Source organism: Somniosus microcephalus, chromosome 13 (genome assembly GCF_052327205.1).
Source record: "Somniosus microcephalus isolate GS21.2 chromosome 13, FLI_Smic_1.0, whole genome shotgun sequence".
NCBI classification, from domain to species: domain Eukaryota; kingdom Metazoa; phylum Chordata; class Chondrichthyes; order Squaliformes; family Somniosidae; genus Somniosus; species Somniosus microcephalus.
The window spans coordinates 184,730,786-184,756,745 of NC_140999.1; the positions used below are offsets into that span (position 1 = coordinate 184,730,786).

Here is a 25,960-nt window from a genome sequence, read left to right on the forward strand (position 1 = left end):
CAGTTGGCAGCACTCTCGCCTCTGAGCCTGAAGGTCGTGGGTTCAAGCTCCACTCCAGAGACTTGAGCACGTCGTCCAGGTTGACACGCTGGAACGCTCGACCTGAGAAGGTGGTGGAAGCTGATTCCATGAATAATTTTAAAAGGGAGTCGGACGGGTTCTGGAGGATGAGGAACTGGCAGGGTTCCGGACAAAAAGCAGGGACTGACCACGACTGCTCTTTCAAAGAGCCGGCACAGGCACGACGGGCCGAACGGCCTCCTCCTGTGCTGTAAGTTTCTCTGATTCTGTGCCACCTTAGTGCAGTACCGAGGGAGTGCTGCACTGTGGGAGGTGCCGTCTTTGACGAGATTTTAAACCAAGGCCCTGCCCTCTAGCTCTGCCCTCTACCAGATAGACTGGTTATTCATTTCATTGCTGCTTGTCGGTCCTTGCGGAGTGCAAATTGGCTGCTGCGTTTCCTACATTACAACAGTGAAGATTCTTCAAAAGTAATTCTTTAGCAGTGAAGCGATTTTTGGGACGTCCTGAGGATGTGGCAAGCTCAATATAAATGCAAGTTCTTACCGAAATCTCATGGGTTTGAACGCAGGTTTACTGTTTTGATTCCCCTGGATTGAAACAATGCAGCTCTGTAAAGATAGAGCCAGGCCTACACTTCAAGGAATTTACAAAAACATAGATATATCTGTCAGATCAGATCTGCCTTCTAAGCTGGCTTTAGTCGGCAGCGTACAAGCATTCGTATTTCCTCGGTAGTTGCGCTCGGGATGCTGTCAGTTGTTTACCTTATTTGCAAGAAATCGTGTGTAGAAAAACTAGAGCATTCCATAACCAATGTTCCCTCTAATTTTTTTATTTGGGCTGCGCGGCCCATTCAAAATTCTGCCCGTGCGAGGTTTTTCTATTTAAAAGCCGGTGAGCTGGCTGTGCAGGAGCTTCAGAGCGCTGCGCGGCCAGAGTCCAGCATTACCCCAGGCTTGGTTCTCGGTCTGTGTTGGATGAGTTCATCTCACCCGGGATGGCAGTAGGCGTGCCACAGTTGCCCACTGCACTTTATTCATTCTCTGGATTATGGGCATCACTGGCATATATTGCCTGAGAAGGTGGTGGGCCTTCCTCTTTGGAACACAGGAACAGGAGAAGGCCATTCAGCCCCTCCACCCTGTTCCACCACGGCTGACCTGTATCCTAACTTCACTTACTCGCCTTAGCTGCACATCCCTTAATACCCTGCAGCTGCGCAGCTTAAAGGGAGCATTGTCCATGACGGTCATTTTCGCCAAGAAAATCTGTAGGTATTTTCTGTATTAAAGACCCTGTGACAGTTGACGTATAAAGGATTGTGCCACCGTGTTAAATTATTCTCTCTTCGCCCTGCAGTGTGGGATACCTGGCAGGCCAGTTGGTAAAAGCTCTGTCTGAGCGGCAACCGGAACTGCGGATCAACCATCGGGACATGCTATGTGTGCAGATTGCAGGACTCTGCCACGATCTGGGTGAGTGAGCAGATCTGTAGGGGTTGGTAGAGCAGGAGCCTCCATGGTTTTTTTTTTTTAAAACAAGGCTATAACATTTATTTGCTTCAAGACCTGGGTTCAAAACAAACGGGGATGGAAGTTTTCCGATCCAAAGTGCCGAGTGGGTGAAGGCATCACCCGGCGTAACAGTATGTTGTCCAGGTCGAAAGGTCCCAGGTTCGATTCCCAGTCTCGCTGAGTTAACTAACCCAACAAGAGTAGCAGTTGGAGGCTTCAGTGTTCCTGGGCAACATTCCTCCAGGGTTCTTGACTGACTCCTGCCAGAAAGTGCGCACGTCAATTGAGGGTAAGATTGGGCTCAGCTGTGAAGCTCTCCATTGCCGAATATCCTGCCAGCACTGACTGTAATGTCTCGTACGTGAAGAATTGTCACTTGGGTGAAGTATTGTAGATGTCGGTTCCTACAGTCGCCCAGCAAAAATTAGTAGCTTGGGGAAGTGAGGAGGGAGAAGGGATGTAGAATCAAATCACTATCCATTCCTATTAAGTGTGAAGCTAAGTTTAAACCCTTCACTGCAGTGACTGCTTACGATTTCATGGCTTGGTGGAGCATTGTGAAATGCAGATTAGTGGGATAGCCTCGGCCTGTTACGAGACTCGCGGCGCGGTTCGATACCGAGACAGATTGCAAGGTTAGCAAAATATAATCAGGTTAACCTTCAGCACTCTTTTCCCCCCTCCCCCACCACCAGTTGGTCTGACCTTCCAGCCTACACTTAGTGTCTGCCCCTTGTTTGTATCTCACTTGATGACTGAGAAAATTCAGCACCAATTGCAACAAGAATGAATGTAGTCGACTCTCCCAACTTTTGTACAATGTCACTTTAAATGCCAGTGATGGTGCGGCTCCTCCATGCACATATTCTATGTGAGTTGCAGCAGCTGAAAATAAGAGGAACATTAACCATTTAACTGGTATAAAACCCTCAATACAGCAAAAGGAAATTGGCTTTGGGAGTAATGCAAAGTGTTCTTGAGGGTGGCACCTTGCAGACATGTTTATAGTGACTTACTCTTTCCACCTTCTACAGCCCTCAGTCTATATGGTTAAGGGTGTTTCAGCCTGAAGATGCTCAAGTAGGCCTTCAGTTCAACTGACCAGAGGGTAGATTTTACAACCAGCGAATTGCTACTGCCCGTGTAATTTGGGAAACTGAGACTGGCATCATTTATGCCCGCTCTCCTTCACGGGTTGTGATGTAAATGCTGTGGGTTGCTTTGGAACCGGCCCTAATCCGAGCACTGAAGGAAGTTATACTCAACCTTTTATAAATCACTGGTTAGTCCTCAGCTGGAGTATTGTGCCCAATTCTGGACACCGCACTTTAGGAAAGGATGTCAAGTCTTTGGAGAGGGTGCAGAGGAGATTTACTAGAATGAAACCAGGGATGAGAGACTTCAGATATGTGGAGAGATTGGAGAAGCTGAGGTTAATCTCCTCCGAACAGAGAAGGTTAAAGGGAGATTTAAGAGGTGTTCAAATGTTGAGGGGTTTGGATGGAGTAGGTGGAGAGAAACTGTTTACAGTGGCAGGAGGGTCAGTAACCAGAGGGCACAAACACAAGATAATTGGCAATAGAACCAGATGGAAGATGAGAGACTATTTTACTCAGCGAGTTATGATCTGGAATGCGCTGCCTGAAAGGGTGGTGGAAGCAGATTCAATAGTAACTTTCAAAAGAAAATTGGATATATACATGGAAGGGGAAAACTTTGCATGGGTATGGGCATATAGTCGGGGAGTGGGATGAATTGGATAGCTCTTTCAAAGAGCCGGCACAGGCACGATGGGCTGAATGTCCATCTCCTATGCTGTTTGACTCTATGATTAATGCTTTAAATGATGCTTGGTAAAAGAAGGCACGTCGAGATCATCGGCAGAAACCAGAGCTAGACTGCCAGCGAATGTCGTTGCCTCGCTCGCATCTGCTGGCGAGTGACCTTAGCAGACTGGATCCGCAGGCTTTGGGCCCGCACAGAACCAATTGCAGATCTGCACCAAACACCTGCACCGTAGGGACAGCCGTGTTTGTGACGGGCAAGTTTATCAGTGTACGCAGCTGTTTCATTCAGCCTCTACCTCACCATCGGGTAGCACAGGGATCCTCTGCATCTACAGTTAACGAGCTGTCCGCAGTTTTATGAAACAAGCGGCCGATGCTTTGATGCTGTTGCATCTCCTTTTGGTTCTGGAGTACAACATGACTGCCCAGCGCCACCACTGCTGCATTTCCCAAAGTACAGGAGGTCATCAACGGTGACCTGAAGGTTCCTACTTTCCTCCTCCTCCTCACCACCAATTACTCCTCCTCACCTGTCCCTGTGACTCATCCTGTACAACCCCCTCAAGCCCACCACAACTGTTGCTGTGTTGGTGCTTGAAAAAATTTGGTGGTTAGGAGGTAAAGTCGATGCAATGGGTGTGGCTGATGACTGACTTTCAAAAAGCATTTGATAAGGCGCTACGTAGACTTGGGGCAAAGATATTGGTGTGTGGAGTTCAGGGGGGAATGTGATCAGGTGGGCAGAGAGAGAATTGGAGAGCAGAAAGCACCGGGTAGGGGTGAGGGGGAGTTTCTCAGACTGGAAAGATGTGGTGAGTGGTGTGTACAAGTGCTGCTTGTAAGATTTTTGGATCACAGGTCACACGCAGATTGCCCAGAGGGTCTTCAGAGTTGTAAGGCGTTTTATTGAGGAGCAGCCGTTTAAGTAAAGTACAACACACAATCAAGATAGACATAGTAGACACACGACTGTGACAAGTGGCTGGTATCGGTCCCAATCGGACAGACGGCTGGCTTGGGCGAACAGCTCTTCCCTTCCCCTCACCATCTGTGCTAAAAGCTCTTTTGATATCTCTTTTACTCTCTTTTTAGGGGTGGGCCTAGGGTAGGTTATCAAAGATGCAGTCAACAACCTTTCTAGCACACAAACAGCAGACAGCGAGTCTGGAAACAAGGTCACCGCCACGGTGCAGAATGTTAGAACACCCGCAGGGAACCAAGAACATCAGCAAATTCTAAGCGTCCATCCAGTTATCCTAACACCAGCCTGAAGAGGCTTTTTTTGTCTCCAGTTATTTCTTCCAATTCACGATTTCTTACATGCTCTTACTTTAGAAAAAAACCCCCGATATATTACATAAATGATCTTGAATTGGGAATTGAAAAACAATATTGACGTTTGTTGAGGAACTCAAATTGGGGGAATATGGCAAAGTGTGATGTGGAAGACTGCAGGAAGAGATAATAGATGAGCAGAAAAGGTGGGAGATACGCTGTTCAATGTCGAAAAATGTGAACGTCTTCAAACTGAGAATAGGGAAAGGAAAAGCATCTTTAAGTGGTGAGATTTTAAATGCAACCGAGAAGTCGAAGGACGTTGGCGCGCAGATAAACAAGTCATTAAAAAGCCGGAGCGAGGCGATAAGGCCGTAAAAAAGGCAAACCGGATCCTTCAATTTGTGTTGAGATGGTTATTGGCGGGCACAAATTTAAGATGACAAAATGGAAGTTGGAAAATACCTTTTTACGCAGAAGGTGGAATTCTCTGCTGCAAGCTGTTGAAGCAAAATCCATAAATTGTTTCAAAAAGGAAATGAGTTCGTTACTTGGAAAAGAGGAACGCTAAAGGATATGGGAAGCAAGCAGGAAATGGAGATTAGAGTAGGTGGCTCATGGAGAAACTCGCCAGCACAGAACTCATGGGCCTATGGCCTGTTGCTGTGCACTGACATTATGATTCTATATGCCCTTGTATTCGGCATCTTGTAACCAGCGAAGTCCAACAACAACAACTTGCATTTATGTAGCGCTTTTAACGTAGTAAAATGTCCCGAGGCACTTCACAGGAGCGATTATCAGGCAAAATTTGACACCGAGTCACATAAGATAGATTAGGACAGGTGAGCAAAAGCTTGGTCAAAGGTAGGTTTTAAGGAGCATCTTACAGGAGAGACGGAGAGATTCAGGGAGGGAATTCCAGAGCTTAGGACCCAGGCAGCTGAAGGCATGGCCACCAGTGGTGGAGCGATATAAATTGGGGATGTACAGGAGGCCAGAATTGGAGGAGCGCAGAGATCATGGAGGAGGTTACAGAGATAGGGAGGGGGCGAGGCCATGGAGGGATTTGAAAACCAGGATGAGAATTTTAAAATTGGAGCGGGAGCCAGTGTCGGTCAGCGAGCACAAGGGCGATGGGTGAAGTGGACTTGGTGCGAGTTAGGACACGGTCAGCAGCTGAAGCTGCACCTCATTGTAGGTGTTACTAAGTAACTACCTCATGCAATGAGGTTAAAGTTGGTGTGAATTCCCTTTGGCAGATGTGCGTGTGTCTAGAATGAGTACTTCAAAATCAAGGCATTGCCGGACTGCGAGCCAGTGTCGTCGTCTTCTTAGGCAGTCCCTCGGAACCGAGGATGACTTGCTTCCACATTAAAAATGAGTTCTCAGGTGACTGAGTCCAATGCAGGACCTACAGTCTCTGTCACAGGTGGGGCAGACGGTGGTTGAAGGGGCGGGTGGGTGGGGTGCTTGTGTTGACTTGCGCTGCCTGCGCTTGGCTTCCGCTTGCTCCCGGCGAAGAGACTCGAGGTGGTCGGCGCCTTCCCGGATGCTTCTCCTCCACTTTGTGCGGTCTCGGGCCAGGGATTCCCAGGTGTCGGTGGTGATGCTACACTTTTTCAAGGAGGCTTTGAGGGTGTCCTTGAAGCGTTTCCTCTGCCCACCTGGGGCTCTCTTGCCGTGCCGGAGCTCCGAGTAGAGCGCTTGTTTTGGGAGTCTCGTATCGGGCATGCGGACAATGTGACCCGTCCATCGGAGCTGATCGAGCGTGGTCAAAGCTTCGATGCTGGGGATGTTGGCCTGAGCAAGAACACTGACGTTGGTGCGCCTATCCTGCCAATGGATTTGCAAGATCTTGTGGAGGCAGCGTTGGTGGTACCTCTCCAGTGCTTTGAGGTGCCTGCTGTACATGGTCCATGTCTCTGAGGCATACAGCAGGGCGGGTATCACTGCTGCTCTGTAGACCATGAGCTTAGTCCTGGGTTTGAGGTCCTGGTCTTCAAACACACTTCCTCAGGTGACCGAAGGCTGCACTGGCACACTGAAGGCGGTTTGGACTTTGTCGTTGATGTCTGCCCTTGTTGACAGTAGGTTCCCGAGGTATGGAAAGTGGTCCACGTTGTCCAAGGCCTTGTCGTGGATTTTGATAATTGGGGGGCAGTACTGTGTGGCGGGGGCAGGTTGGCAGAGGACCTTTGTCTTACGGATGTTTAGAGTATGGCCCATGCTCTCGTACGCTTCGGTGAAGGTGTTGACAAAGGTCAGTGAACACAGGTGATGGGTGAACAGAACTGACCCTCAAATCCTGGCTAGATGGCCCCGTGGAGTGTGTGAAAAGTGCGGAGTTGGAGCAGTTGAAATAGGAACAAGAGTCAAACTTGGGTCAACAATAGCAACATTCCTCCATAGCTGGGACTAAATCAACGTAAGGTTTAGCTAAGATGATAACCTCAGAATATTAACTTCTAAAGTCAGACTAAGAAAAGAACCAGAGGCGCTGTGAGGAAAAAGTTTTTTACGCTTCGAGTGCTTAGGATTTGGAATGCGCTGCCTGATAGGACGGTGGATACAGATTCAATAGCAGCCTTCAAAAGGGAATTGGATAAATACTTGAAGGGGAAAAAACTGCAGGGATATGGGGAAAGAGCCGGGGAATGGGACTAACTGGGTCGCTCTTCGAAAGAGCCGGCGTAGACTCGATGGGCTGATTGGCCTCCTTCTGTGCTGTACTGTTCTACGATTCTATGAAATAACTTTTTGAACTTCCATACAGTAAGCTTAACACTTTGCCTTTTGTTTTCCCAGGTCACGGGCCATTTTCGCACATGTTTGATGGAAAATTTATCCCTCTTACTCGAAAAGATTTGAAATGGAAGGTAATGCCACCTGCGGAGTCTGAGTAATGCCGAGTGTTACAAGAGCCGTTGCAGTGAGCTGGACGTCACGATCATATTGACAGGGGAATGTTGTAGTGGCTGTCCTGTCACTTCTGGTGCTGGTACTTGGTTCATAGGCCTTTGACACTGAAGCAGTGAAAGTCTCCCGTGTTCCTGCTGTAGTGGGTTAAGCAGTCTCAACCCAGTTTCTAGTCAGTGTGGGCCAATGCCGTAAAACTGCCTATATTTTTGTGCTACATTTGCACATTCACCACTGGTACACAGGCTAGAAGGATGGGCGGTGTGGGAGCTGGAAGATCTTTCGCTGTGTCCTCTTGAAAGTTTGGTACAGTCTGCACCACTTACACCATCCGCTCTTACCCTGGGCAGCCGCCTATATCAGGCAAATGATGCTCATCATTACCATAGGAGTCGATTACTAAGGCGCCGCTGATGGCGTATTAAGCGGGCCGGCTAGTTCGGGCAGTTCAGCAAGTTCTTCGTAGTTCGATACCGATTTGTAAATCTCTGCTAATTTCAGGCAAAGTTAGGTGATGCTAACTGTTCACCTGCCCGCATACTCACTTCTGTGTCTATGTAAATGTTCACATTAACTGTTTACAGTACATAGAAACATAGAAGATAGGAGCAGGAGTAGGCCATTCGGCCCCTCGAGCCTGCTCCGCCATTCAATGAGATCATGATATATCATCCAAACTCAGTACCCTGTCCCTGCCTTCTCCCCATAGCCCTTGATCCCTTTAGCCTTAAGAAATATATCTAACTCCTTCTTGAATATATTTAATGAAATGGCCTCAACTGCTTTCTGTGGTAGAGAATTCCACAGGTTCACCACTCTCTGGGTGAAGAAATTCCTCCTCACCTCTGTCCCTTTATTCTCTTTCTCTCTCTCTCTCTCTCTCATGCTCTTTGTTCTATCCTAAAATTGGCTAATAATCAGCATTGTATAGACTTGCCGAGGGACTGCCGAAGAAGAAGATAGACTTGCACAGAGCAGAAACGGGCTATTCAACCCAACAGGTCCGTGCCGGTGTTTATGCTCCACATGAGCCTCCTCCCACCCCTCTTCATCTCACCCTATCAGCCTATCCTTCTATTCCTTTCTCCCTCATGTGCTTATCGAGCTTCCCCTTAAATGCATCTATACTATTCGCCTCAACCACTCCCTGTGCTAGTGAGTTCCACATTCTCACCGCTCTCTGGGTAAATAATTTTCTCCTGAATTCCCTATTGGATTTATTAGTGACTATCTTAATATTATGACCTCTAGTTTTGATCTGCCCCACAAGTGGAAACATTGTCTCTACGTCTACCCTATCAAACCCCTTCCTAATTTTAAAGACCTTGATCAGGTCACCCCTCAGCCTTCTCTTTTCAGGCCCTCTGCATCAATACTGTTATTTAAAAAAAAAAAAAAAAAATTATGGTGGTTCTGTTCGGCTTTTTCCCCCCCCATTTTACTGGCCACCACATATGGCGGGCATGTTACGTGAACACCAATGCACTAACTGTAATAAGAACCATTGTAGGACAGAGTAGTACGAATATTGTTCTGTATCTGACCTGCATGACTTGAAAGCGCTTGATGCTGATACCAGGTGCAAAAAAAGTAGGAAAACATTGCAATCCTGAGCACACCTCACATTCACTGGCTTTCAACTCAACGTGAACACTTGAACAAAACCTTCCATCTCTTCCCCACACCATGAAATCCTCATGGCTAGCTAGAAATGATCTCAAGATCTCCGCAGTCCTGTCTGTCCCAGTGCTTGATTGACTGCCAGGGGCGTTGCACTTTAGTGGAGTGGTGCAAGATCCCTGCATTTTGTTTGACTGTGGTTTTCCTGCCCCACCCACCTTGAAATTTTGTCCTTTTCCTGTTGGGTTTCCACTTCTTTAGTCCTGGTTAAGCTCCCTGAGATATGGACATTACCCGAGGAATGTTGATGGAGGCCGGTCTTCCCTTGCTCTTTCAAGTAAGTTGACCCCAAGGGGTTGCTAGAGCATGAACGTTACGCAGGGATTCAGACAAGGCCCGGGGTAGCTGAGAATCCCCAGACTCTTACCTGAGAGTGGGGGTTCAGTGTAGAGGCAAATGTGTGTGCCCGAGAGCTTGGGTATGTGACAGCGTTGATTACTAGACAGACTAGATGCAGGAAGGATGTTCCTGATGGCGGGGAGTCCAGAACCAGGGGTCACAGTCTAAGGATAAGGGGTAAGCCATTTAGGACAGAGATGAGGAGGAATTTCTTTACCCAGAGAGTGGTGAACCTGTGGAATTCTCTACCACAGAAGGCAGTAGAGGCCAATTCATTAAATATATTCAAGAAGGAGTTAGATATATTTCTTAAGGCTAAAGGGATCAAGGGATATGGGGAGAAGGCAGGGACAGGGTACTGAATTTGGATGATCAGCCATGATCTCATTGAATGGCGGAGCAGGCTCGAGGGGCCGAATGGCCTACTCCTGCTCCTATCTTCTATGTTTCTATGATTTAATTTGTAATTCGTCTGTATAGAATGATGACCCAGTCTTTCTTTCTCTGTGTGGTAATTGAATATAGCACGAGGATGCTTCATTGACGATGTTTGCGCACTTGATCTCGTCCAATGGGCTGGAAGGTATTCTAGAGAGCCATGGCCTAGTGTTACCAGAGGACCTTATATTTATCAAGGAGCAGATCCGAGGCCCAATGACTGAGGCAAGGAGCAATGGAGAGGACTGCAGTACAAAGCGCTCGGTGGTAAGTGACTACGTTGAAGCAAGGGAAGGGGAGGAGAGACGGTAACTGTTGTTAAAATTATAACCCACACTCTTGGCTGTTTCTGTTTCGCACACCCAATGATGGCACCGTTGGCTTTATTTCAAAATAGAAGTGGAAAGGCCCAGATGATGATGAACGCAATTCGATGTACTGAGCCACATGGAATCAGGAAACCGTAGGTTCAGTCCCTGTTCTATGCTGAGTTAGCTGATCAGTGATTGGTTTGAAGGGGTATGGTAGTGTCGTGGTTATATTACTGGGCCAGTAATCCCGAGAAGGAGAGTTCAAATCCCACCGTGGCTGATTGAGAATTTGATTTCAGTTGAATAAAAAATCTAGAAATAAAAATCTGGTAACACAAAAAATGACAATGAAGCTTTTTTGACTGTCATTAAAAAAACCTATCTGGTTCACTCATGTGCTTTTTAGGAAAGGAAACCAACCATTCTTGCCCGGTCCGGCCTATATGTGACTCCTGTCCCACACCAGCTTGGTTGTCCCTTAATTGCCCTCTGAAGTGGCCGAGCAAGCTAATCGGTTGCATTAAACCCACTTTCACTGCAGTGAGTCAAGAAGGTGGCCCACCACCACCTTCTCCGGGCAACTCTGGATGGCTTTGCCAGAGACGGGCACATCCCGAGAAAGAATGTTTTATAAAAAAAAAAAAAAGTGTTAGCGGGTGCCACAATTGGCTTCTGCATCTCTGGACTCGGAAGGGGAACGATTTGTTATCCATTGTCTCTTGGTTGAAAGTATGCGTGGTGTTAGGTGAAGACAAGAAAAGGCTTCGCTCTGATGCCCTCCACGGCTGGATAGTCTGCTGATGCTTGTTGTCAAGGTTTACGTGAAGGCTGGTTGCTTGGGCGAGATGCCAGTGCCTGGGGACCGTGCCCCAACATTTATCTCCACTGTTGGGAGAGGTGGGTGTGGGGGATGAAACTGGTAAAATTGGGGGACAGAATTGCAGGTGGTTGGTTTGTGTGGGGAAAACGGACCAGGAGTTGGCAATCTGCTGGGTGAAGTGTCGTGCCACATCCTGACCCAGCATGGTACGGTAGAGCTCGGCCTACTGGGCGAGTTACCTCATTTCAGCAGCACTTGTTGTACATCGTGTGGAGATTGGAGGTGGCGGGAATGAGGAAGAAACGTCCAAGTGCCGGTTCTCAATATTCACTGTCCTGTGAGCTGCTTATTATAGCCAACTCTGGTATCTTGTCTTTTCAGTGGCCCTACAGAGGCCGGCCTAAAGAGAAGGGCTTTCTGTACGAAATCGTCGCCAATAAGAGAAATGGGATTGATGTTGATAAGTGGGATTACTTTGCCAGGTAAGCCTACCTTTGGTCTCTAGATCTCTCTCATCAATTGGGGATGAACATTCTTTAATCCATGTCTCTTTTCAGTGTGAGCTCCCCAGGTACATTACAAAGTTAACTTAAAGCAAGTTTCTGGACGGTAGCACTCTGTGTTTAAGGAGCAGACCCATATCTTAGAATCATACAGCACAGAAGGAGGCCATTCGGCCCATCGTGTCTGGCGGCTCTCTGCAAGAGCTAACAATTGTCCCCACTCCCCTACTCCTTCCCTATAACCCTACAAGTTTTTTCTTTTTAAGTATTTATCCAAAACTCTTTTGAAAATGATTATTGAATCTGCTTCCACCCTTTCAGTCAATACATTCCAAATCATCACAACTTGCTGAATTTTTAAAAAATGCTCCTGATCTTGCCCTCTCCAACAGCCCCCACTTTCTTGTCAATTAATTTAAATCTGTGCCCTCTGGTTACTGACCCTCCTGCCAGTGGATTATATATATTAATATAGTATAATTAATATAAAATTATATATTAATGCTTTTGATCTAGTTTTCTCCCCTCTGCTCCTGAAGGTGCCGAATCTCGCTGGGGTGCGGTCCCACAGGCTCTGGTCATCCTCTGGTGTCTCGCTCAAGTAGCGATTCTACGTGTGTGAATGTTGGCTGGCTATTTGATCACACGGGGCATCACCGCTCCGCTTGACGCTGAGCCCATTGGCTGTATGTATGTGCGCACTTCCCTGCCGCTGGAGAGCCAGGAAGGGGGAGCCTTGCCTCACCTGCTGCCTTGGCTGTGATCAGCTAACCGAGCATGACCTGGTGACCCGACCTGGTGACCATCTGGCCTGTATGGCTTAGTACTACACCGGGGCCGCTGAGAGCGCTTTTTGGAATCTTGTTTATCGGCAGCCTTTCCCACTGCTCCTTTCTTAACACAGTTTCTTGGCACAATAATAAAGGGTTGCATAAACTTGGTTTGTATTCCCTTAAGTTTAGGCGGTTGAGCGACGATCTGATCAAGGTGTTCAAAATGATAAAGCGATTTAATAGGGTAAATACAGAGAAACTCATTTATCTGGTGAGGGAATCCATAGGAACAGGAGGAGGCCATTCAGCCCCTCGAGCCCTGTTACACCATTCAGTGAGATTATGGCTGATCTGTATCTTAAACTCCATCCACCTGCCTTGGCTAGCAAAAATATATCGATCACGGATTTAAAATGATTAATTGAGCTCGCACCTACTGCTTTTTGTGGGCGAGAGTTCCACACTTCTGCCACCCTTTGCATGAGGAAGTATATCCTCAATCTCTCCTGAATGGCCTGGCTCTGATTTTTACCCACCCTATAAATTATTTCAAATCCTAAAAACCTGGATCAGATCGCCCCTTAACCTTCTATATTCTGGGAAATACAAGCCTAGTTTATGTAATCTCTCCTCTTAATCTAATCCTTGGAGCCCTGGTAATATTCTGGAGAATCTACGCTGAACTCATTCCAAGGCCAGTGTATCCTTTCTAAGGTGCGGAGCCCAGACCTGTACACAGTGCTCCAGATGTGGTCTAACCAGGGCTTTGTGTAGCTGTAGCAAAACGTCCTCCCCTTTATATTCGAGTTCCTCTAGTTATAAAGGCTAACATTCCATTAGCCTTTTTGATTTTTTTTTGTGATCTGTGTACATGGACCCCATAATCTCTTTGGACTGCCGCTGTTCCCAGCTTTTCACCGTTTAAATAATACTCTGATCTATCCTTGCATTTACCTGCGTTGAAATCCATCTGCCACAGTTTTGCCCACTCACTTAATCTACCAACGTCTTTGTAATTTTATGCTCCCGTCTACACTACTTACTATACCGCCAATCTTTCTGTTATCGGCAAACCTGGATATGTGGCTCTCCAAGTCATTAATAAATATAGTGAATCGTTGAGGCCCCAGCACAGATCCTTGTGGGACACCACCAGTCACTTTCTTCCAATTCGAGTACATACCCATTATCCCTACTCTCTGCCTTCCATCGCATGAACAATGTTCTAACCAGGTCAATAATTTGCTTTTAATTCCAGGAGCTTTAATTTTAGCTAACTGTCTTTATGAGGAACCTTATTGAATGCCTTCTGGAAGTCCATATAAACTACATTCTTAGACATCCCCCTGACTACTACTTTAGTTATTCCTCAAAAAATTCAATTAAGATCATTCGACAGGACTTGCCCTTTACAAATCCATGTTGGCGCTCTCTAATCAGCTCAAATTTCTTGTAAGTGCTCAGTAACTCTGTCTTTAACAATAGATTCCAATAACTTTCCCACAACAGATGCTAGACTAACAGGTCTATCATTTCCTGGTCTCTCTCTATCTCGCCTTTCTTAAATAATGGAGTTACATTTGCAGTTTTCCAATCTAAAGGGACAATTTCTGAATCAAAGAATACAGAATAAAATTAGAGTTAGGCCATTTAGGAGTGAAATCAGGAAGCACTTTTTCCCCACTGGGGAGCTTGTTTACAATTTGAGAGTACAAGCCCATTGACCGCTCTCTTCATTTGGGGATGGTGTGACTATTCAGCAGAATGTGTTGTCCCTTTAATCAGGATGATGTGAAGGCCGGGAATGACGGTGTCTTGTCTTGTTTCTGAAGGGACTGCCACCACCTGGGAATCCGGAACAACTTTGACTCTGCACGTTTCATCAAGTTTGCTCGAGTTTGTGAAGTTGGCAGAAAGAAGCACATTTGCACTCGAGATAAGGTGACTTATGCTGTGGGGATGGAATGGAGTCTTGTATTTAGTTTGTGGGTTATTTTTGAAAAACTCTGGCTGATTTTTGCCACCTTAGCTGAGGCACACTAAAGCCAATTATAACACCGCCACTGACATCGGCTAACTCAATACAGCAGCGCTCAATTATTTTCCTCCCTCTATACCTGCCTCGGGGAACCTCTTTGAAAGCAAGACCCATCATAGAAACATGCAGCATAAGGAATTTTGGGTCAGAATCTGTGATCTACAATTTCATGGCATGTTGCATTTTTAATATATTAATTAATTCTCGGGATCTGGGCGTCGCTGGCAAGGCCGGCATTTATTGCCCATCCCCAGTTGCCCTTGAGAAGGTGGTGAGAAGTGCCCTTGAGAAGGTACCTTCTTGAACCGCCGCAGTCCGTGTGGTGAACGTTCTCCCACAGTGCTGTAGGGTCGGGAGATCCAGGGTTTTGACCCAGCGACGATGAAGGAACAGGGATCTATGTCCAAGTCAGGATGGTGTGTGACTGAGGTGATGGTGTTCCCATGCGCCTGCTGCCCTTGACCCTCTAGGTGGTGGAGGTCATGGGTTATCACATCAGCGTGCTGTGATTTAATTGATGTGTACTGACATAGAGAGAAAATAATATTGGCCCAGAAATTCGGGTCCCAACGCATGAGTACGGACGGAGTACCCACGCGTGGACCTGATGGAAGTGCCGGTTTCTTGCATGCACAGCGCATGCGCGGGAAAACGGCACTTCCGGTCCCCTGAACGAAGGGGTTAAGAGGTGAAACACGTGCGACGTATGAGGCAGCGCGTGCGTGTTGAACTTCTGGTTTTTTGACAGGTTTGTCCGTGCGTGAAGGCCTGCACTTTTTGCACATTTAAAAACCAGACGTAAGTACTTAGTTTTAAAAGGTAAGTGGTCTATTAATTAAAGTTAGAAATTTTTTTCCACAGGTTTATTATTTTTAAAGACTTTACAGTAAGGTAAGTATTTTTAGACCCAATTTAAAAAAAAAAAAAAAAAAAAAAAAAAAAAAAAAAATTCAAAAATTTGATTAATTGTTTAAATTCGTTTTTTTTATAGTTATTAATAGTTCATTTAATTAGTGGGATGTTTTTTTAACTTTTATTTGAAGTTTAAGTATTGTTTTGGGCACCCGGAGTTCTTACTATCAAACTCATGAATGAACTTTTGCAACCTCCGATTGGTTGCCCAGTGCTCACGTGACCCCAGCCAGCTCATCGCACTAACTACGCCGCTGGATCACGCAAGCACAGCGTGCCGGGAGCTGAACCGGGCCACTGACAGGAAATCCACGCAGGGCCAGGCCTCAACGGCCGGCACGCTAGGTAAGTGCAGGTCGGGGGCTTGTACCCGCGGGAAGCCCCCGACCCGAATTTCTGGGCCAATGATACCTGTGAGTGGTTGTAAGATCATAATGAGCTGATGTCACAAACTGGAAAAATGAACCACATGAATCCTGATGAGATTTTAGCTTTGATCGGTGCAGAGTACTTTATATTTTAGTGATTCTATATATACTGGGTACAGGAGGGGAATTTAAAAAAATTTTTTTTTTTTTAAGGTGTCTGCGAGTTGTCTACAGCTCCTGTAGCTGAGGTTGATGATCACTGCTCTGATGCACATTGATGACCGCTGCAATGGTTCAGAGATCCGTCTTATTGTAAATCCAGAAATACACTCTGTACTTTTGATATTTTGTTCTGGAAATTGATAGCTTGCCAAGATTTTTTGACAAGTTGAAAGTATTTTCTTTACTTTCTGGGCGTTCTGACTCTATCGAGTGAAATACACATTTCCTGACTGGGGGCAGGTGCGGGGCAGACGCTACCTTGGGAATGCGTCGCCTCGAATGAGGGGGATTTTTAAAATACTGAGTATCACAGACGTCTGCAAATAATGGTCAGCCCATCAGGGAGTGAAGACAATCTGTTTTTGTATTGGTTGCATTGTTTCACTGGTGTAGTCATTGTGTTGGGGCAGTTCCTGTGTCTTTGAACTCTAGTTTTTGGTTGACAGCTTTATTTAATTGTGAAAGATGCTGCTGATTGGTCCTGTCTCTCATGTTGGTGAGAGTGCGAGTAACCATTGTCCTGTATCTAGTCTCTTGTTAGTGAATTTCTGTTTTATGAGGCAGTTGATAAGCTAACATCATTATCACAGAAACCCCACAGTGCAGATCGAGGCCATTTCGGCCCATCGAGCCTGCACCGACACATATCCCACCCGATCCCCGTAACCCCTACACCAACACATATCCCACCCTATCCCCGTAACCCCACGTATTTAATCCCCCTAACACTAAGGGTCAATTTATCATAGCCAATCAACCTAACCCGCACATCTTTGGACTGTGGGAGGAAACCGGAGCACCCGGAGAAAACCCACGCAAACACGAGGAGAATGTGCAAACTCCACACAGACAGTCGCCCGAGGCCGGATTCGAACCCGGGTCCCTGGCGCTGTGAGGCAACAGTGCTAACCACTATGCCACCGTGCTGTCCAAGCTAAACGTGTTGCCTCCAAATCCTACGTGAATCTCGATGTTTTGTTTTGGACAGGGATTAAGTTTAATGTAAAGTTTCATAATCTGGTTGAAGGTTGATGTTATTTGGACTGAATTCCAACAATTTGCTGTTGGAACGTGCTTCTGTAAATGAATGAACCTGTCTGGTAGTTTAGTCCATTATGAAAGTTTTTAAAATTTTTATTCGTTTATGGGATGTGGGCGTCGCTGGCAAGGCCAGCATTTATTGCCCATCCCTAATTGCCCTGGAGAAGGTGGTGGTGAGCCGCCGCCTTGAACCGCTGCAGTCCGTGCAGTGAAGGTACTCCCACAGTGCTGTTAGGGAGAGAGTTCCAGGATTTTCACCCAGTGACGATGAAGGATCGGCGATATACTCCTAAGTCAGGATGGTGTGTGATTTGGAGGTGAACTTGGAGGTGGTGATGTTCCCATGCACCCGCTGCCCTTGTCCTTCTAAGTGGAAGAGGTCGCGGGTTTGGGAGGTGCTGCCAAAGAAGCCTTGGCGAGTTGCTGCAGTGCATCTTGTAGATGGTACACATTGCAGACACGGTGCGCTGCAGCCGGCGGTGAAGGGAGCGAGTGTGATACTGATCATCTGTTGAAGTGACATGAGGACATACATAATCCTATTTATAACCCAGAGACTATATACACCACCAAGTCCCGTTCACCCATCACCCCTGTGCTCGCTGACCTACAATGGCTCCCGGTCCAACAACGCCTCGATTTCAAAAAAATCTTCATCCTTGTTTTAAATCCCTCTGTGAACTTGCCCTTTCATCTCTGTAACCTCCTTCAGCCCTACAACCCTCCGAGATCTCTGAGCTCCTCCAATTCTGGCCTCTTGCACATCCCCGATTTTCATCGCTCCACCGTTGGCGGCCGTGTTTTCAGCTTCCTGGGCCCTAAGCTCTGGAATTTTTTCCCTAAATCTCTCTGCCTCTCTAACTCTCTCCTCCTTTAAGTCGCTCCTTAAGAACCTATCTCTTTGGTCACCTGTCCTAGTATCTCCTTATGTGGCTCGGGTTAAATTTTGTTTGATAATTGCTCCTGTGAAGCAGCTGAAGTGTTTACTATGTTAAAGGGGCTATATAAATGCAAGTGTTTGTTGCTGTCTCTTATTAACTATAAATATCCACAAGGTCCAACTTCAGTTCATAGGAGCCTAGTTTACCCATAAGTGCTGGCCTTTAGTGTTGGACATGAGAAGAAATATCTGTTGAGTCCAGATTATATCAAGAATGCTGGTGGTCATTGTGCCCTGGTGCTCAATGAAGGATTATTAGCTTTTGCAACACTCCACGTGTAGTGATCAATATTGCAAGGAGCCATTTGGCTGATCGCCAGTGTTGGAAGTCTATCTTATGGGGAAAGATTGGAGAAATGTGGGCTTCCCGGTCTTCAATGGAGGAGTCCAGGAGGTGATCTTCTAGAGGTGCATTTGATGGTAAATGGTATGGAAAAGGTACAGGAAACTTTTTTTTATCCGGCACCGACGTGGTGCCGGTTCATCAAAAATTCCGGATAACCGAAAGCTATAGTAAAAGATACGGAGCTGAGAGCTCCGTATAAAGCAACAAACCCTACAGGTTCAGAACAATGGCCACAAGTTCCAAGCGTCTCTGTAGCTTAGCAACAGCTGCAGCCACACCCTTGCACAGCAACAGATCGAGGAAGGCAAGTAATAAAACTTAGCTGAACCTACTCCTGAATTTTGCCGGTTAACCGAGATTTCCGGTTATTTAGGTGCCGGTAAATCGAAAGTTTCCTGTAAATGCAGAAAATTACTTTATAATTAAATTACAAGAGTAGGGCAAGGGGCCACAAATTCAAACTAGTAAAAGGCCAATTTAGGACTGATGTCAGGAGGTTCTTATTAGTCAACACGTGGAATGAACTCTTGGATAGACTAGTGCCGGTGAAAACCCTGGAATCATTGAAGGAGCAATTGGATTTTGCGATGTGGGGGGGGGGGGGGTGCCGAATGGCTTCCACCCCTGTAATTATCTTGTGATCAGCAAATAAGCCCACGATCTGGTATCCTTCAATGGCCCACTGACATTTTAACTGAATTACTCGTTGCTAAGTCCTGCTCTAGGGTGTCTGTCTGTCCAAGGACTTTGTTTCTGATGATGAACGAGGGTGCATTCCAGTTTTCCGTTTTTCCTTGCAGGAGGTGGGTGACCTGTACAACATGTTTCACACACGCAACACTTTGCATCGCAGAGCCTATCAGCATAGAGTGAGCAACATCATCGAGAGCATGTGAGTGTTGCTGCAGTGAAGCCGTGCCCCTCTGGGACCTGTTTCTGTTACGTATTTTCTCTTTTTTTTCCTCTCACCCCATCTCAAATGTTCTTCTTTTCTACTGAAAGTACTGACTCGTGCTGACATACAAGTCCTCGCTTTCAATAGTCCTCTGGCGTCTTAAACCCAAATGTGTTCCCAAGGCGGTGAGTGCGGCAGCCGATCGGACCCCCCCCCTCCCCCCAATGTCATCAAAGTCAAACCCACCTGGTCCTTGCTTGTTGGTGACATGTTTACTTTGTAGCAGCAGCCATTTGGTTGTTGGTCAAGAGTGGGAACCCTGGCTGCTTATGTTTTCTATTTTAAAAAATTCAGTCACGGGATGTGGGCGTCGCTGCCATGGCCAGCATTTATTGCCCATCCCTAATTGCCCATGAGAAAGTGGTGGTGAGCTGCCTTGTACAACTGTGGCTTGCTGGGCCACTTCAGAGAGCATTACTGTGGATCGGGAGTCACATAGAGGCCAGACCAGGTAAGGACGGGAGATTTCCTTCCCTAAAGGACATTAGTGAACCAGATGAGTTTTTATGACAATCCAGTAGTTTCTTGGTCACCATTACTGATACTAGCTTCTGGTAGTCGTCCCCTTCCTTAACCCTAACGATGCTGAGGTCAATGGCAGACCGTTGTCACTGTGTCCGATCAGCTGTGCAAACTCGGTACGGACCAGCGATCGATCCTGGGCCTCAGTCTGACCCCACGTGGCGGTGAATTTACCCACTGAGCCATTGGAATCCTGTGCAAACAATTTAAAAGTTCTCTTGTTTGGAAAACGTTGCTGACGCATTTCTGAAAATGTTTAATCCATCAGGATCACTGAAGCACTGGTGATAGCCGATCAGCACATCGAGATAAGCGGTGCAGATGGGAAGCTTTATACAATCTCCACAGCAATCGATGACATGGTGGCTTATACCAAACTCACAGGTGAGCATTGTTGTGTGGTTCAGTCAGGTCTAAAGCTGTTCTTCGAATCCTGGAATCTTACCGCACGGAAGGAGGTCATTCGGCCCATTGTGCCTGTGCTGGGTCTCTGAAAGCTATCCAGTCAGTCCCACTGCCCTGCTCTTTTTCCATAGCTCTGGACATTTTTCAAGTATTTATCCAATTCCCTTTTGAAAGTTACTATTGAATCTGCTTCCACCGCCCTTTCAGGCAGCGCATTCCAGATCACAACAACTCGCTGCATAAAATAAATTCTCCTCATCTCCCCGCTGGTTCTTTTACCAATTATCTTAAATCTGTGTCCTCTGGTTACTGACCCTCCTGCCAGTGGAAACAGTTCTCCTTATTTACTCTATCAAAAACCTTCACAATTTTGAAGACCTCTATTAAATCCCCCCTTAACCTTCTCTGCTCTAAGGAGAACAAACTTCTCTGGTCGCTCCACATAACTGATGTCCCTCATCTCTGGTATAATTCTGGTAAATCTCCTCTGCACCCTCTCCAAGGTCTTGACTTCCATCCTAAAGTGTGGTGCCCAGAAATGGACATAATACTCCAGCTTGAGGCCTAACCACTTTTTTTTTCCCTCTGCAATTATTTCTGTGGAAATCAATCCTTTTGGGAAATCTGGCTGCAGCAAAACGGAGGGAAAGAGAGAAACCCTGAACTGCAAGCATTCTACATTTTTTCTTTGACTCCCAAAGACTGCATTATTAAGAAAGTCTATGCTTTTTTTTTGGATATAAATGTTACTTTTTTTAATTCACTCTTGGATGTGGGCATCACCGGCAAGGCCAGCATTTATTGCCCATCACTAATTGCCCTTGAGAAGGTGGTGGTGAGCCGCCTTATACAACTGAGTGGCTTGCTGGGCCACCTCAGAGTAAACCACATTGCTGTATTCTGGAGTTAAATATAGGCCAGATTTCCTTCCCTGAAGGACACTGGTGAACCAGATGGGTTTTTACAACAATCCGGTGGTTTTTACAACAATCCGGTAGTTTTTACAACAATCCGGTAGTTATATGGTCACCATTACTGATACTGGCTTTTTTATTCCAGATTTATTTAATTAACTGAATTTAAATTCCCCAGTTGTCGTGGTGGGATTTGAACTAATGTCTCCAGATCATTAGTCCAGGCTGCTGGGTTGCTAGTCCAGTAACATAACCACTGTGCTACCGTTCCCCATGATGGGAAGAAGAGACAATATTTTTAGTTGACTGGAGCTTGGATTGTTGTTTTTCCAGACGATATATTTCAACAGATCCTGTATTCGTCTAAACCTGAACTGCAAGAAGCCCGGGAAATCCTGAACAATATCATTTGTCGCAAGCTGTACAAATGGATTGGGCAGACTCAGCCTGAAGCAGAGACAACAATTCAACGGGTAAGTATTACGTAGAAGTACGTAGCATCTACAGCGTAGAGACTGGTCATTCGGCCCAACTAGTCTATGTCAGTGTTTGTACTCCACACTGGTCTGATCCCACTCTTATTACGTCTCCCGCCCTGACGCCCCCCCCCCCCCACCCCCCCCCCGTATCCCTCCATTCCCTTCTCCCTCATGTATGCGTCAAGCATCCCCTTTAAATGTATTAGTGCTACCGGCTTCAACCACTCCATATGGCAGCAAGTTCCACCTTCTCATCACTCTCTCTATGTAAGGAACGTTCTCTTAAATTCTTTATTTAATCTGTTTGTGACGATCTCATACTTTATGTCCCCTTGTCCTGGACTGATCCGCAATTGGAAATAGTTTCTCTACATCCACCCTATCGAATCCCTTCATCATTTTAAAGAGCACTATCAGATTTCCTCTTAGTCTTTTCCAGAGAAAAGATCGCTCGGTTTCAGTTTCCAATGTGCAGGAGATTCTTCCACTTTCTTTGTAGTGAAGTCATGTTGGGAGAGTATTTACCGTTGTACCCTCCCAGCTCCATGCCAATACTAGTTTGTGCAAAGAGGTGGGCAGTTGTGTTGCTTTCAGATATCTAGGCAGCACGGTGGCATAGTGGTTAGCACTGTTGCCTCACAGCGCCAGCGACCCGGGTTCGAATCCGGCCTCGGGCGACTGTCTGTGTGGAGTTTGCACATTCTCCCCGTGTTTGCGTGGGTTTTCTCCGGGTGCTCCGGTTTCCTCCCACAGTCCAAAGATGTGCGGGTTAGGTTGATTGGCTATGATAAATTGACCCTTAGTGTTAGGGGGATTAAATACGTGGGGTTACAGGGATAGGGTGGGATATGTGTTGGTGTAGGGGTTACGGGGATTGGGTGGGATATGTGCCGGTGCAGGCTCGATGGGCCGAAATGGCCTCTATCTGCACTGTGGGGTTTCTGTGATTCTGTGATTCTGTGATCTAGTCACCTCTGGGGTGCACCTTGGTGACGTTACCCATAAACATGGGGCCAGTTTCCACATGCTTCCTGATGATGCCCAACTTTACCTCTCTCCCCTTGTCTCCATGACTGTGACTGTGCTGTCCAAATGCTTTTCAGACATCAAGTTGTGCATAAGCCAGAACTTTCTCTCCAGCTCAACATCAGCAAGACTGAAGAAACCCTGCTTGGCTGCTGCCAGAAACTGCGCACCACGACCACCTACTTCCATCTTTGGAACATTGGCTGCTAACGTTCCTCCCTCATTCCCAGTGCTGCTAAACCCTCGTCCACGCCTTTCTCACCTTCCAGCTTGATTTCTCCAAAACTCTCCTTGCTGGCCTCATGAGCTGTACTTATTATTAACTCCCAACTTGTCTGCAGTTCTGTTGCTCGATTCCTATTCTGTGTTAATTCTGCAGCTCCATCCTTCTGTTTGCTCCTCATTTCCCCCCTTCCCGCCACAACCAGTAAATTCTTGTTTCCTTTTTCAAACATCTGTATCCGAAATCACGCCAAGTCCCGTTCACCCATCACCCCCGTGCTCGCTGACCTACATTGGCTCCCTTTCCAGCAATGCCTCAAATTTTAAAATTCTCATCCTTGTGTTCAAATCCCTTCGTGGCCTCACTCCTCCCTATCTCTGTAACCTCCTCCAGCCCTACAACCCTCCGAGATCTCTGGCCTCCTCCAATTCTAGCCTCTTGAGCATCCCCGATTTCCTTCGCCCCTCCATTGGTGGCTGTGCCTTCAGCTGCCTGGGCCGTAGGCTCCAGAAATCCCTCCATAAACCTCTCTGCCTCTCTACCCCTCCTTTAGGACAATTCTTAAAACCTACCTCATTGACCATGTTTTTGGCCACCTGCCCTAATATCTCCTTATGTGGCTCGGTGTCAATTTTTGTCTGATCCTGAGCTGTATAACAACAACTTGCATTTATATAGCGCCTTGAGATGTTTTACTGCATTAAAGGCGCTATGTAAGTTGTTCATAGAATCAAAGAATCATAGAATGGTTACAGCACAGAAGGAGGTCATTCGGCCTGTCGAGCCCGTGCCAACTCTCTGCAAGAGCACTTCAGCTAGTCCCACTCCCCCGCCCTTTCCCCGTAGCCCTGCAATTTTTTTCCCTTCGGGTACTTCTCCAATTCCCTTCTGAAAGCCACGATTGAATCTGCCTCCACCACCCTCAGGCAGTGCATTCCAGACCCTAACCACTCGCTGGGTAAGAAAGTTTTCCCTCATGTCGCCTTTGGTTCTTTTGCCAATCACCTTAAATCGGTTCTCGACCCTTCCGCCAATGTGGAACAGTTTCTCTCTCTATCTACAGGAAACTTTGGTTTATCCGGAGGTTAACTGTCCGGAATGCTCGAGCCACTGGCAAAAAATCAGGAGCCGTTTTGTTAGGTTTTTTTTCTTGTTGCTTTTTTTTCACCAGTCAGGCTCTGCAAGGTCTCGCTGAAGCTGTTGCTAAGCTACAGAGACACTTGCAAGGTACGGCTGACTGTTTAGAAGCTGTTGCTAAGCAACAGGGTTTGTTGCCAGATACGGAGCTCAAAATCTCTATGTTTCAACATTAGCGCTGGTTTGTCCGGCAGTTTTGATGGGACGGCAACAGCTCGGTCCCGTCAGTGCCGGATAGCACAAAGTTTCCTGTAATCTGTCCAGACCCCTCATGATTTTGAAATATAGCTGGGTGAATTTGCTGAGCTGTTGGGGAAGCCCTGGAAAAACTTTTGCAACGTGACTTTTACAGATTTTTTCCCAATGTCAATACATTGTGGTGGATCTTTTGTTGTAAAATGAGTTTATTTTTGTATAAATCCAAACCCGCCGCAATATGCTTTTTTGTTTTAGGAGCAGTTCAACGAGCTGGCTGATCAAGTGGCTGCAGCTATCCCATCGACACCTTTGGATGCCCAACTCGCTCCAGAAGATTTCATAGTAAATGTAAGTAATGGCTGGTTAAGGATGTGTAAGAGCGTTCTCCCCTCAATTGCCTACTGTATAAGGGCACTGATTCTACACAGTGGGTCCAGCCCAGAAGATTATGGTTCAAATCCTGGTCTCTACTGAATCAGCTGATTATAGCCCAGGCAGCAACTGAAGCACTGTGATTAACTTCTGTGTATCTGAGCTAGAGAGGGTGAAAATCCGCTCGTGTTCTGGCTCATTGATCTCTGCTGGGTGACTTGTGTACGTGGGCATTGGCTGAGGAGAGGTTTAGCTTGTTTGTGAGGTGTAGCGTAGCTGAATAACCAGCCAGCATTCGCCCGCCTGGCTCAAGTCGGACAGAAGTGCCACTTGTGCGATTTGACTCAATTCATCCTGTTCTGTCTTTAAAATACCCAGTGTACTGTTGAACCTTAAAATCACTGTTTCAGTGCAGTCCAAAGTAAGACCAGCACACACACGCACAGCTGCAGTGCAGGGCTGCTGCAGTTGTAACTATAAGAAAAGTGCAGACTTTATAGAAACATAGAAGATAGGAGCAGGAGTAGGCCATTCGGCCCCTCGAGCCTGCTCCGCCATTTAATGAGATCATGGCTGATCATCCAAATTCAGTACCCTGTCCCTGCTTTCTCCCCATATCCCTTGATCCCTTTAGCCTTAAGAAATATATCTAACTCCTTCTTGAATATATTTAATGAATTGGCCTCTACTGCCTTGTGTGGTAGAGAATTCCACAGGTTCGCCAGTCTCTGGGTGAAGAAATTCCTCCTCATCTCTGTCCTAAATGGCTTACCCCTTATCCTTAGACTGTGACCCCTGGTTCTGGACTCCCCTGCCATCGGGAACATCCTTCCTGCATCTAGTCCTGTTAGAATTTTATAAGTTTCAATGAGATCCCCTCTCATTCTTCTAAACTCCAGCGAATATAAGCCCAATTGACCCAATCTCTCCTCATACGTCATTCCTGCCGTCCCAGGTATCAGTCTGGTGAATCTTCGCTGCACTCCCTCCATGGCAAGAACATCCTTCCTCAGATATGTTCCTTATTATAGGAATTGCTAGATGGAAAAAAGACCAAGGCCCATCTAGTTCGCCTTCTACCATCCTGGGAGTCGCCTGACACCACGATAATGGAGTTGTTGACTAATTACAGCAATCAATCTCTCTCATTGCGTTTGCAACAGACCCAGACATGACACAAGGAAAACTCAGTTGTGGAGCGCTTTGGGAACCATGGGTCCAAAGTCGTCATTTTCCTTCCAAGCACGCTACACTCCCCACATGACATGTCTCCAATTCTGCATCTCAAAATGTTATTTTCTGAAAGAAGTCTTATCAAATTGTATTCATTTGAATCACCACCTGAGCGTTTCCTTTAGTCTACCTTCCTTTCCAATGTTGTCCTCTTTTTTTTCTTACTAATGTTTTTACACTGAATAGTCTCTGGGCATCAGTTGTCTTATCACTCTGTCTGGCACACAGCAATGTTGAGAGTTTGGA

The 25,960-nt window shown here is 46.5% G+C and overlaps 1 protein-coding gene across 1 annotated transcript in view; it reads left to right on the forward strand.

The window, feature by feature from the left end:
* The window catches only part of LOC147108868 (deoxynucleoside triphosphate triphosphohydrolase SAMHD1-like), a 53,138-nt gene that overhangs the window by 14,336 nt on the left and 12,842 nt on the right, over positions 1–25,960 (forward strand). The window contains exons 5-13 of the mRNA XM_086005790.1: positions 1,384–1,499; positions 7,409–7,479; positions 10,064–10,243; positions 11,489–11,589; positions 14,216–14,324; positions 19,051–19,142; positions 19,996–20,111; positions 21,380–21,519; positions 24,365–24,457. Of these exons, the coding sequence (XP_085861916.1) occupies positions 1,384–1,499; positions 7,409–7,479; positions 10,064–10,243; positions 11,489–11,589; positions 14,216–14,324; positions 19,051–19,142; positions 19,996–20,111; positions 21,380–21,519; positions 24,365–24,457 (1,018 nt within the window). The remainder of the gene's footprint in view (positions 1–1,383; positions 1,500–7,408; positions 7,480–10,063; positions 10,244–11,488; positions 11,590–14,215; positions 14,325–19,050; positions 19,143–19,995; positions 20,112–21,379; positions 21,520–24,364; positions 24,458–25,960) is intronic.